Source organism: Ostrinia furnacalis, unplaced genomic scaffold (genome assembly GCF_004193835.3).
Source record: "Ostrinia furnacalis isolate ACB-3 unplaced genomic scaffold, ASM419383v2 OfSCF1780, whole genome shotgun sequence".
Classification (NCBI taxonomy): domain Eukaryota; kingdom Metazoa; phylum Arthropoda; class Insecta; order Lepidoptera; family Crambidae; genus Ostrinia; species Ostrinia furnacalis.
Genome location: NW_021132019.1, coordinates 578976 through 593421, shown reverse-complemented (window position 1 = coordinate 593421; position 14446 = coordinate 578976). Strand labels below are relative to the sequence as shown.

Here is a 14446-nt window from a genome sequence, read left to right as displayed (position 1 = left end):
TATGAATGAAACGCAAAACTCTTGCTGTCAGCATTTTGTAAGTGTTCTCATACAATAGCATGATGCAATTTATGCATTTTCAAACGTGTGCATTAGAATGATGCAATATCACAGTTTGTTTTCCAACTGAAGTTATTTGAAATGTGTTTAAAAAGTATGGACTATTAACCTAGTTTTATGCTCAATCTACTTAAAACAAACCTTATTATGTCAACAGGACCTACCTATTTTTCGGATTTCTGAACTATAAATTGTATTTAACACACAAACCCAAAGCATATCCTACAATTACCTAAATAAAAAAAAATCTTTCGAGTATTCTTGCAGTTAAAAAAAAAAGTTTTTTTTGTTAAATCCTGGAATATTGCACACGATATTCAACCTCACTATGAATTAAAGCTCCGAAATTGAAAAGGATCCTCTTTCAATTTTTGTACTAAATGTATATCTGTCTCGCTCTAGTCCAGGACGTGGATCAGGTGCTAAATAACATGCGCACGCGCGTCGCCGCGCTAGTTAGCCTCACTTACCCTGTTTGCTCTAAACGTTACTTTTCACTTACTCTTCCGGCCGATCATTGGAAATTTACCCTTTTTTGTGCCCGCTACTAGGGTAAACAATGTTGAATGCCTCTTAGTATTCTATTAGCTTGAAAGCGTGTTTCATATTGTTAAAACTATACTCGTACTTCAATATGATTAAAATTCTTTCAAATTACAAAATAATATCACACTATACTGGAATTATAAAACTTATTGCACAGAAATAAAACCAAAAACAGCGAGTTAAATATTTAATTTCGTAATTTTTCTTAGCAATTATACGATTTCGTTCAGCATCTGATAACTTATAATAAGACACAGTAATATAAAGACAGTGTCACACTATTTAACAAATTCATTATGTTTTTAAGCGCATATTTTGTAATTGTTTTTACATTGTGGAATGTGGTGTCATCGACTGGAATCCATGGGTATTTTATTACATAAATACATGGAATAATGGGGGAATGTAAAGCATCGAATTTCACTTTGAATGACAGCAGCGACATCTATTCAATTGTTTTGTCAAAATATAAAATGAATTCTTCGAATTACTGCAAAGTAAGACGACACAATATTCAGTATAGTGTCTAATTTCTTTTCGAATAATACATGACATAAAAATATATTACATATTTATAATTTACTACATCTGCGAATACTTATAAAAGGGAAAACGGTGACATTAATTTATTTGCCAAAGTGTATTTACGATAACATTTCGGGAAAATTTTATTCAAATGCGTATTGCAAGCAAAGCTTTACGTAACCAAATCCAACCTGATCACCGTCGCTTCCCTCATTGCAACATCTTTACAACGAAAATTAATTCAGTTATTTCCTTATGTTAAACATCGTTTATCTACCCATAGTTTACTGACATAAACTTAACTCTAGTAGTTACAATGTGAACTCAAGTCGTACCGCCACGACGCTATGGCACAGATCTCGATACTATAAGATTAACATGTTCTATTATTTAGGAATGCATTAGAAACATCACGCCTTCACACATCATCGGGTCGTTCGGGTTAAAATGAATACAGGAATCTCAAGGCATTTTGATGAAAGCGAGAAATCAGACTAAAGACTTACAGAGATTCAATGACCATCACTCTCATGCTAAACCTTAAAATAATATTTACAAAACGCTCAAACCATACAATCAATATAAAAACAGAATAATATTAATGAACATTAATTGAAATTTTCAGTACGCGAAGTAAGAAAATCTAGGTTACGAACTGCGGCTAATCAGAGAGAGCGGTCGGTCGGATTAAATACCCATAATTAAATACAAAAACATTTTAATACAACTTTACAACTAACATCTACGTTTACAAATTTTCTGATTAACTTTTTTGATAAATAAGTAAACACAAATAGGTTTTTTATAATATTTACAAGCATAACACGATCCGTACTTAATTTAAGAGTAAAGCGTTTTAAATAATAACACACTGAGAATTGACGTAAAGGCATTTTTGCTACACTTATGGCAAGCCAGCCGGACCGTGCGAGCCGAGGTGGCGGCGCGGCCTCAAACACTCGTCCAGCGGTGGTCTGTCGGCCTCGTGACCAGCGACTACTATTTGCTCATTCTACAGAAACCTTTTTTCCTTTTAGAGCACGAGCCCGACCGCAGGCAAGAGCAAACGAGCGCTCCGATGTTACACGACCTTAAGGAATTTCACAGCTCCGGACGTCGTCCCGGCGTGGCTCTTTCTCCCCATTCAAATGTTTACTCGTCCGCTTCAGCTACCATTCATGCGGCCACCGAGCTAACCTAACGCTATCCAGTCCTCGTCACTGTAATAATACTGCGATAGTTGACTAATACTCTGTCCACTCACAATGTCCAACAGCTGGCAACGGTACGCGCGAAGCGTTTAAGCGTGAAGCTGCTAAGTTTTGGGGGGTTGGTCTACGTTCCGTCGCAGTTTCTCCGCCTCTGATACCTGCCGTGGTGGTGGCGGATGCCATGGCAGGGGGCTTTGATGGCGTTGGGTGAGGAGGCGCGGTGCCTACGCTGCGGACGGTCCCCTGCGAGCACATTGTTGTGCCTGGTTATGTCGAAGTCGTGCGCCACCTTCATGAAGGACAGGCACTTGTGAAACCGCTCGGAGAGACGGCTTTTGCCGCGCCGCAGCTGCATCCCCCGCCGGTTGAACCCTATGTAGCGGTCTTCGTTCTTCGTCAAACGGTATCTGTTGTAGCCGTCCACAAACTCTTCTTTGAAAAGACAGTTGGGCTGTCTCTCCGCTTGGAATCGTGTCTATGGGCAAAACAGAAAAAATATTTTACTCTATACATCTAGACAATCAAGTAGTTACAACAATGTCATGTACATTAAACGTGGTCTAGATAATATGGACGAAACAATGTCCCAAATAAACCAAGAGCTTCAGTAAGTTTCTTGTTTTACCGTTCACAATCAGAACTAAATCGAAATCATTTACGCCAACTACTTGTGTTTAGGAGATAATGCGAAGCGTAAACTATTCTTGTCCGAGCATTAGAAGCTATTTACTTAGAGCCTCTAGTCTAAAGCATGGCGGACATTTTATCGCTAAACGCAAGATTAACATAGGAATGTTTGTGGCTGGAGAGCCCCACATAACTCATTGGCTCCCCCGGGCTGGTGAGTATGCAGTTTCATGCATTTTCCAGTCGAAAAAAAAAAAAAAAAAAAAAAAGGAATGTTTGTNATGTTTGTGGCTATCTTCTATTAACATTGAGACTATCAATTTCGAATAAGTTATTTGTTAATTTATTACTTTTAGAATAAACAAACTAAGGGCTGATTTTTCAATCGTTGGATATCTTTTAAGTTAAGAATAAAATTGACATTGTAAATTAGAGAGGACGTGATCCAGTGGAGTGCAGTGGAGCAGTGGTGACCTAATGATAGTTGATGGTGATTGTGGTAGTTATGATGCTAATGCTGATGCTGATGATGATAGTGATGAGGATGATGATGATAAATGAATAGTAGGCTCTTACCAGTCGTCTGCCGACCAGCCTGGATCGGTTGAAGCATAGATACAGGTCGTGCACGGGCGAGTGGATGAGCAGCTCGAGGCTGAAGCCGCGGGTGCTGATGGTGAGATTCGCTGTAACAAACAGAAATACATATCAATTATGTAGGTAAACATAACGTAAACAATACACGTAATAATGTAAATAGTATATGGATCAAATTAAAAGACCGAACCGACGTGTCGCGACGATGTGGAAAAGGTCATAGGAAACGTCTAGTGGGTCTAGACAAAGTGCATATTATAATCGCAAACCAGTCGAAAAGTGGGGGAAATGCCTTTTTTTGCAACTTGTCTAAGGGGGCTGATCAGGGCACGTAGTGGTCGTTGTAAAAATACTGTGAGAAGTGTATATGAAACGTATATACATACTTTCAATTGAAAGCACAGACTACATAATTAATTACCTACCATGTAAAAACTAACAAAAAAGCAGTCCCGTAATGTGAACGTTTAAATGCGGTGATTGAATCATTAAAACGTTGAATCATTAGCGGATTCGTCAAATTAATGCATAAGTAGCAGCAATTATGGCTCACTAAATACTGATAGATTGTTTAATTGTTGGGAATGAGAATAAAGTTTCGCTTAAACTTTCAATAACTAACTTGCAAAAAAATTTACACATTATTTAACAACTTAATGATAGACGATCAATAAAAATTAAATACAGCCCTGTTGATGACTAATGAGTAGGTATCAAAATTCTTAATTCATTATAATGACAATAACATGAATATATATTATTGGTATAATATTAATAAAATAAACTAAAAATAATATCTATAAACATTAAACACGGTAGGTGTACCAGAACCCAATATTTCTTGAACTAATTGAACATGAAACTTTCTTCGACCGCCCGGACCCATACGAATTAATTAACTCATAAGTACAAGTACTAATAAATATAATGTAAATATTCGAGGAATTTTCAATAGCATCAAAACAGGCGCGCGCGCATACGCTCACTATGAACACGTGATAAATTCAATTACTAATGTGATAGAGTGAGAGACATTAATACACTCCATTAATATCCGTAGAGAGAGATAGAGAGCGCGACAAACTAATCGTTAATGATATTTGAAGACTAATAAAGTATAAAAATAAAATGACCATAGATATTAACCTACAGCTACAGGCTAGATATTCAATACTTGAAGAATAAGGAGCTGTTTACATGAAGATTAATTCGTCTTATTCATTCATTGTGTACGAAGCTCTACATTTCATGGTAAAAGGGTTATTGAGTTTTTCTTATGATACGGTGTCTTCTACCTTAAACTATCTACTTTGAAAACAAACATAGCATGACGTATTCTTAGTCACTTTTAGTCAAATATTGTTCTGTGATAAAAAAGACAAAACAATATTGAATTGAAACGCTGTTTCAGGCTTAGGCCTAAAGGTTAGGTTTTTTTTGCCATATTAAGAGCAATCATACTAAAAATCTCTTATTGACATTAGAATAAGCAAATGGCGTCATGTAAACCAACCATGTCTGTCCATCGATAGGAAACATAAAAGTGGAAAGTTCGAATATGGAATCCGATGACCGAAAGCGATGGGACTCGAATAATAAGAATTAATATAACGAACCTGCTTCCTTTACAATCTCTACTTTAATCCCCTGTGATAGAGTGTTGAATTGGAGAGAAGTACATATTATGGTCTGCGACACCAGTCATGTCGTTTCAATTAACATTAGTTGAAATAAAAATGCGTCGTGTCGGAGCGTGCTGGCTGCACCAGGAACATAAATTCGTTATAATTTCGAATTACACAGAAAGGTGAAAGTGATATAATTATTTTATGATGTAGTATCGAGATAACAATTGAAAGAAGGGATCAGTTACTGTGTAAGTCATTGAACAATAAAATTATTAAGGTAATGTTTCATTGGATTTAGATAAGAAAGTATTTTTAAAAATTTGTATTTTATAAACTGAACAGATACAAAAAACTATAAAGGCCCAAGTAGAGTTACGATGGTATAATTCATAAAAAAATCTATTTTATCCGACGCTAGATATTTATTGGTTTTAAATATTTTTGTTTTCTTCATAAATCACCCAAATAAATACTTACATAAAAATATTCATTATCCTTTTTTGATGAAAGATTATCCGAAGTATAATTAAAACAATTTCGCCGATCACTCAAGCATAATGGGCCAATTTGTTTGCTGAATTATCAGTACATTTATACTTCGATTACTTACATAATAATCAGCTATCGCAGACGCGTCAAATTATCACACTACGGGGAGCTGACGCTGATAGAGTCCGATATAATTTTTTGAAGATAGCTTTAGATTATATATTATTTGAATATCAATATAGTGTACACGACTATATTGGGTAATCAATATGTATAGTGTAATTAGAAACGTTTTGTTAAGTTTATCTCCATTTATTATACCTAGATAATATTTAGATAATATTTGAATATCAATATCGTGTGTGTTCGACTATATTGAGTAATCAATATTTATAGTTTAATTACAAATTATATACGATCTCCGTTTATTTACTTTTTATTTGTTTGATTACATTAAAATATTAAGTGCTTTTGTCCATCAATAAAAAGTCATAAAATTCGTTACTAAAGCTTTACTTTTAAAGCGCTTTTACAAATGCAAAAATAGAAAGAAAATGTAATTTTCTACGAAAGGAATATTTAGTCAACGAACATTTATGAAGCATTTTGTTAATTAGGTATCTACTTACCTACCTAAGGCTGAGTTGCACCACCTAACTTTGACCGTAACTTTGACGATAACCGGTGTTTTTTGTATGGAGTTTGACAGACTTTTGACGTTTCTCAAAGTTAAAGTAAGATGGTGTAACCCAGCCTTAGTTTATACAGTCTACCGCTTGTGAAACAAATGAGTGTTTGTGTGGCCTTAGTATCAGTGACTACACTAAGCTCAGCGCTTAGTTTAGCTTTTTCAGTAGATCCACTGCTAAGCTCTGCGCTTAACACTTGGCCACGCTTTGTGTGGCCATAAAGTTAGTGCAGTGAGTTAATGTTAGATAAAGATTTAACGATAAAGAGGTAAAGATTAACATTAATAATGTAGGTATGTTTGATGTGCAGTAATTGCCTATGGGTGAATTTCAACAAGCTCTTTTTTGCCTCATTCCGGTGGCGAATTTTCATTTCCACTTTCCAAAACTTTTTTGTGGCAGAAATAATAGTAAATGATAAGATACGAGTAGGCAGCAGTCACTTTTGCTTCCAATAATATAACCTTCATAACTAGATCCGTCACAGGCTTACACAAAGGGTCATACGAGACAATTTTCTGTTTTCATAAATAGATAGGTAGGTCTACAATGTAAGTTAGTATATAAAAGTGAGAGCCATTGCGATAGATGCTGAGTATCTACCCAATAAATAAGAAGATGAAGTGATAAGTCGTCTGTCAATAAAACAATAGAAAACTACCTGCCTATCTACCTACAGCCGTTATAGCGTTATAGCTACCTCACTAGAAGTACAGTCCCACACAAAATACCTTATCCAATTTGTTTGAACTTTCTTCAGGACCACACATCTTACGTCAACGTCATTTCGAAACTGTCCAGCCAACATTGCTCAACGCCGTAATAGGCGAAGGCTAATTTTGTAAAGACAACATAATCTCGCGCAACGCAAACTCCCTTTGAGGAGCCGACATTTCACTTGTGTTTGTCATTGTACTTTATACGAGTACAGTTTTCGATTTTGAAAAAGATTTTCCGTAACAAAAATTTTGAAGTGATAATTTGGCTGTCACTAATTTGGTGTCAACTGTCAGACTTTATGAACTTGAGTTGTTTCAAGGCCTAGGCGCAGACCACCGACTTTAAGTTGGTCGATAGTTGGACCCGATTCTAATTTGTATGAAGAATCTGCCGATTCCAAATCGGTGTAATGTGCGCACTCTCGTTCATGTCCATGCTGATAGCCCGAACCGACTAACGAAACTGTGATCCTGTAAGTAAAGTGTTTTGTTTTTCTTATGTCCTTAACCGGGAATTTTCCTATTAAGACTATTTAACTTCTAGACTACGACAACAATATTGACAATACCTAGGTATTATTTTATTTTGCGTTTCAAATGAAAGTTAATCAGTGTAGGTAAGTATTTGATTGCCATACTTTACGAATGACTGTAATTCCCAGAATGAAAGACAGACAGTTTTCCAATTGTTTTGATACGCTGACGCCTAATTGTAATCAAATTACTTGCGTATTTTCTAAGTATTCAATTTAGTAAGTAACCTGACACTCTACCACCCACAAACAAATTATACAGGGTGTAGATGATAAATATTATTTACGATAGGAATCTATACTTTAATAATATAAATGCGAAAGTAACTTTGTCTGTCTGTTTGTCTAGCTTTCACGCCTAAACCACTGAAGCGATTTTGATGAAATTTGGCATAGAGATAGTTTGAGTCCCGGGAAAGGACATAAGATAGTTTTATCCCGGTTTTTGAAACAGGGACGCGCGCGTAAAGTTTTTCTGTGACAGACAAAATTCCACGCGGGTGAAGCCGCGGGCGGAAAGCTAGTTATTAATATTGTTACAGTTTAGAAAACAAATAGGTAGCAGCGATAAAAAATCCCTTCGGACATTTTATACTATTATCACTGAAAGTTCAGACCCCTCGCTATTGTAGTCAAGCAGTAGAAGGCACCTAGTATAGTTCTTGCAACTCACGAAGCCGAGTGAGTTTTACTTGTGTGTGTACGTGTACATGCACATAACGATAGTGTAATGTCTATCAAAACTTTTGAAAAGCGAATAGTAACGAGCCACCACACATGTAAAGGCAGGACACACGCAGGCGAGTGACTTCATGAATTGCAACAACTATACCCACAACGACTTCTGTAAAAATTAATTTCTAAATTTACCCGACTGGGCATCTAACCTAGGACTCGCATCAGTGGTCAAGTGTAAACTACACTGACGTACGTCTAAGTGCGAAGTAGTACGGACCGAATGTGCCTGAGTGACCAGCCGATGCGGGGTCACTGACCGATTATCGCTACTGATAGTGACTCCATCGGCGTAATCTACGCACGAGTCGCCTTAATTTTATTCCAACACTGTAATTACAACTAGAATACACTACTAAGGCTGGGTTGCACCATCTTACTTTAACTTTGACAAACGTTAAAAATCTGTCAAACTCCATACAAAATACACCGGTTATCGTTATAGTTACGGTCAAAGTTAGGTGGTGCAACTAAGCCTAAGTGTTGTTTGTTTCAGATAGCTCTCTCAGGAAAGCCTTGGGTTTTGTTTGCATCAGCAAAACACCAAGGTAAGGTTAGGTACTGAGTGGAAAAAATATGTCAACGCTCAATCTACCTACGTGACGTTGCAACATTTTGTTCCAAAACTCTTAAAATTATCCGATCCGAGCGCAAACGAAATTAGCTTTTCAAGTTGTTGGACAACAAGTTCGTCCATTTAGTGTAATAAAGTACAAGGGCCTGAAACTTTCTATAAAAACATAAATGTTCATGCTAAACTAGAAATAAAGATGAGACGACATTATAATAAAAGATTTAAGATAAGGCTTACACAGTCATTGTTACTGTTATGGAAAATTGTAGTCTTAATAGTACATATTATAGGCCTATATTGTGTTTGTATCTACTCTTAAGATTTAAATAAATAGTTTTATAATTTAGTCTTAATTTTTTTTCCGCAATGAAATTAAAACTTTCATTTATCACAAAGTATTCATTTCGATAGCTTGTGCTAATCGAATTCTTTCATTATAAAATCTTCAGTATGTTTGATATTGATAGTTGATACGCATTTATTTATAGTTATTTTATCTAAATATCAAAATATATTACCTACGAATTTCCGTTCACTGTAAATTAAAAGATAACCTTTTGATAATCATTTGCTATATTTATTGTTTATTAATCTATCTGGCTTTATTTAAACAATAATTTAATCTATTTATTATCATTTTAATCAATATGATAATAAACTAAATAATTTAAGTGACGTTTACTTTCAGGAAAAACTAAATACCTACGTATACCTACCTAATTTTCAACTATTGTACCTGAAAATTGTAAGACATAAGGAACCATCAAAACTCTATTAGGTACTAAGCGCATTTTTCTTAACTATTACATAAGTAATCCAAAGACAAATATAATGATAACACTTCTCACGTTAAAATCCCGCGAGAAGGTCGCAAAAGAACAAATAAACACAACAAAAACTCCTCTCGTTTGTAGACATGTAAAATATAATTACAATTGATTTTCAACGGACAATAATAATAGCTACTACTTTGTATTAAATTAGCGGCCGCCCGCGAATTCGTACGCGTGGATCCCGTTTTACCCCCTTAGGGGTGGAATTTCGTAAAATCCTTTCTTAGCGGATGCCTACGTCATAACATCTACCTGCATGCCAAATTTCAACCCGATCCATCCAGTGGTTTGGGCTGTGCGTTGATAGATCACTATGTCAGTCAGTCAGACTCAGTCAGTCAGTCACCTTTGAGTTATATATTTAGATAGATATCTGACATCACCGTAATAATAACCACACCCGAATTACCCACAAAACCCACATGATCGAGTCGCTAATTTCTTTAGTAACTCCCAAACCAATAACACATGTGTCATTATAATAAAAATCTAACACCGTTTAGGGTTGCCAGGTGGCCGGGAAATCCGTGATTGTCCCGGAATTTTCCGTCTTGTCCCTTGTCCAGTACTTAGTTAAATTGTACTAAGATTCCGAAAACCTAATAGTTTTGTGACAAAATAAACTAACAACGAATTACACGGCTGGCCTGCCTGTGAATCCTACTAAGTGAGTCTCACATACCTATGTAATAAAGGTATTTGAAAATAAATGGCATTTTCCTTTTCAAATACAAATATAATCCTTTGAAAATAAAAAAAACATACCAACTGAATTGAGAACCTTTGTTGAAGTCGGTTAAAACAGGATATTTTTTACTATAGCCTTAACCCGATACCGTTGTCCTAGTAGAATGGTCCCGTATTTAATAAATTTGTATCTGGCAACCCTCGTAGAGTGATAGACTAGCATGTTTCTCGTCATTAAAAGCAAATACAAGATGGACTAGCATCTTCACAATGGTGAGTTAGTTTTATGGCCCGTTTTATGGACGTTGGACACTCCCAACTTCAAATTGCTACTACAATAATACTTGTTGTAATAAAGAAGTAGTTGTAGTAAAGAGCGCACCAATTTGGAAAATACATTTGCTTACAGATATCGAGTGTGTTTGCATATTATTATGTGAATCAGGAAATATCGCTGGCTTTTCAGGCAACTGCTTCTAACCGATCTCTACTCAATACTCATATACAATTTTATATTACTAGCGGCCGCGACTTCGTACGCGTGGACCCCGTTTTACCCCTATAAGGGTTGAATTATGCAAAATCCCGTCTTAGCGAGCACCGATTTAAAAGGAACCATGCACAATTTGAGACTCCTAGCACTTGTAATTTCTGAGATTTCGTGATGAGTTAGTCACCTTACGATTTTATATGTATGTATAGATGTACCAGTATGTATTGTACAGTTTGGATAACACAGCACAGTAGTAAATCTCCAAATATATGGATACCTAGGTCCCGTAGTCTATTAGAAGCTTTTTTTCAGTATTATTTAGTTTTTCTCACTAGAAAAATACGAGACCGGTCCTGAAACTATCAAAAACATATTTCATAACAAAACAGCGTAGTTGTACGTAATTTGCGTCACAGTCAAAGTTAACATCGTAAAACTACTAAATTCTACAGACGATGTTTGACGACGGATTAGTGAAATTTACTTGGACGTGTGACTTTATTATACGTAACACGTGCCATGAAAAATATTTACATTATTAATGTCTCTCGAGCAGTTTATGTAAAATTTCAAATGGATAATGTTCAAAGTATTGGAGATGTTTACAAAATTCAAGACAATAGTAATACGTTGATCCACGTACGAGATAGAGGCGTCGATAATATCTCATTTTAATCTTTACCTATAGTTTTTTTTACCAATTTCGATTAAGTTAATATTGCTAAAACCTATTCAAAGTCAATGTCAAAATTTCTTTATTTGTATTAGACTATTATATAATATAGTGCTTACAAATCGTCAAATATTTTGCTCTTAAGGAGCCTCTACATGTCTCATAATCTTTTTACCCTACCAGCGCTTTGAGACAAACATTTGGCAAGTGCTGAGAAGATGCGCCGCAACAAACTCAGTCACCACTGATTTTTTATATCACCATAGTCATAGAGCGGCGCAGGACTGGTCTTTATGGAAATCCTTGGGGGAGGCAGTGGACGTCTTTCGGCTCAAACGAACGAACGAACGAACGAACAAACACCATAGTCGTGAACTATTTCAATTTTATATTTACCCATAACTTTACATGTCCGACACCCGATGCCTCCATATTTACTAACAGCTTTTATTTCCTCCTAATCCACATTCGGTCGTTAAGATAAAGTGCAATCAGCATGTAAGTGTACCTTAGGGCTGTCACTTGAAAGTTCTGAATGTTGACCTATTTTGAAAACAAGGACTCATGTTATTTTAGTTTCAGAATTGTTAGAGCTGCAGGATTTGGATAGAGCTATGAATTTAGTTCGGTGTCACGTAACGATGCAAGCAGTACCTAAAGTTGCGTTGAAATCTTTCATGATAACCAAAACGATACACTTCGAATATTAGTGTAATTTTCTGTTTATTTTTAAATACTGTGAGTGGTTCCACGATCATAAATATGTAAGTAAATACAAAATTGTAAAAACCTTTAACATATAAAGTATATCGTCATGAAACTTAGACTAAGATAAGAAAACTTTAGACTCAGTAACATCATCAAATATTTTTAAGTCATACTTTTTTTTTCGAAAAAATAAATAACTAAATAAATATCCTTGGACATTTTACACTACTCTTCTAGTCCCAAACTAAGCAAATCTTTCACTATGGGTACTAGACAACGGATATAATAGCATTAATAAGTGCAAACATTCTAATCACCATTTAACATTATTGTCTCAATGCTCACAAAAAGAAAGTAAGTAATAACCCTCCTTCCGGCGCAGTCGGGTAAAAAGACTGTAAACTCATGACTCAGTCAACTTGTGACTGTTCTGCCAACCCTGGCGGTAAGTAAGGCGTCACAGAGCGACAAACGGCTGGAGACGCGGATGAGCGCGTAATCCTCACAAATCCCGCGAGATGGCGCTGCGGTAGGTACCGGGAATCTCAGGATTGCAGCTTCCTTGGTAGCTGGGGGTTGGTGTTCACTGTCCACAGATAAGTTGCACGATAAAAGTCTTGAAGATAATTAATATCTGGGGCACGCGAGTGCGGCCATGCCACATATTTTGACTTAGGTTTCTAGAGTTAGAAGCTTAGCTCTAAATTAGATCTTATAACTTTTTCAGAGTGCAAGCCATAGTAATGTTCATTTTGGCAACATTTTACATGAAAATGTTTTTGGTCTGAATTAAGTAGAATGAGATTCAACATGGAACATAGTATGCGTCCTAAAACTTAACGGTTTTAATTAATGCCAACATCATGCTGCTTACCTATGATTGGACTTTCAGTAAGCACTCAGTTGCGGTTGAGGAGGAAATTAAAACATATTAAGTAACTCTAGATTTAGAGATTGTCCATCAGGCACTTAAGGTGATTAAATAAGTTCTTTTTTAAAAGAAGCATAGCTAGCTACGAGTATATTGCACTGCTAAGTTTATTTTAAGACGAACTTATCACGAAGATTGCAATCACACGCTTTAATTTTCCATTGATTTTTCCCACTTACGTCAAATTATCGGCTAAACAATGGAAACCAACCTGCCCCAGGATAAACTTCCCGGCGACGGTCGGCACACAGAGGATTAGAAGCGACGCCGCACTCGGCACGAATCTATCTTAATCGCGGACATGCTTTAACAGCTAATCAAAATAGATATATCTGAACTATTTTCTATTATTCTCTTTACTACGAGTACAGTGTAAAGACACCAGCGTGGAGAGTGTAGGCTAAATACTTAATTTGACTTTGGTAAATTTTAACTTCGTGCTCCGGCACTGAAGACTAACGCCCGTACCTATTCACAAACATTACTATGAGATCTTACAGTGCGCGTGGACGCACAGGGTGACACATGAACCAATCATAGAGCTCTATTCAACGCTGTGCGTTGGATTTTCTACTTCACTTAAGCAAGCATCGTTTGTGAATACGGGCGTAAATGATGTAAAAAGAAAGAAAGAGGTCCAAGAAAATTACATTTCTTTTTAGATCCTTACCAACAAGATGAACTGTACTCTGACAGGCTCTACAATAACTAGGCGAAAACATTCACATAGCTTTACTACAAAAGAGGCAAAATTTTATCAAAACTCCTAATATAGTCATTAGGTAAGCAATTCTAGACCAACAAAAGACTAAAACTGTAACTCTAGGACTAACTTTACAATAACGAGACGACGATGATGTTCTTAACTCAATAAGTTAATTTAAATACCAGCAAATTTTGGCAATTTCCAGAGCAACAAAACATGGGTTAAGACCTTAAACTTGTTTAATCTGACGAAGTGAACTGACAAGAGGTCACACATCACAGACGATGTACACAAAGATAATAAATAACGTAATTGAAGTAAAGTCCGTAGACCAAATTATTTCAGTAATCACTTGGACGATTCACTTAAACCCGGGTGACCTACAATCATTATCGGGGCCCCGTCATTATCGAATTACGATATTAACGTAATTTTATTGATAACAATAGTTTAAATGTTCTGGTAACATAAAAGTAGGAAAT

At 36.0% G+C, this 14446-nt stretch overlaps 1 protein-coding gene across 3 annotated transcripts in view; it reads right to left on the bottom strand.

Annotated features, from left to right (window-relative positions):
* Positions 1-780: 780 nt before the first annotated feature.
* The window catches only part of LOC114353651 (uncharacterized), a 110195-nt gene continuing 96529 nt past the window's right edge, over positions 781-14446 (bottom strand). For all 3 annotated transcript variants that reach the window (XM_028305713.1, XM_028305714.1, XM_028305715.1), the window contains 2 exons: positions 3546-3655; positions 781-2817 (listed from right to left, as the gene is read on the bottom strand). In XM_028305713.1, coding sequence (XP_028161514.1) covers positions 2467-2817; positions 3546-3655 — 461 coding nt within the window. In that variant the 3' untranslated portion in view covers positions 781-2466. The remainder of the gene's footprint in view (positions 2818-3545; positions 3656-14446) is intronic.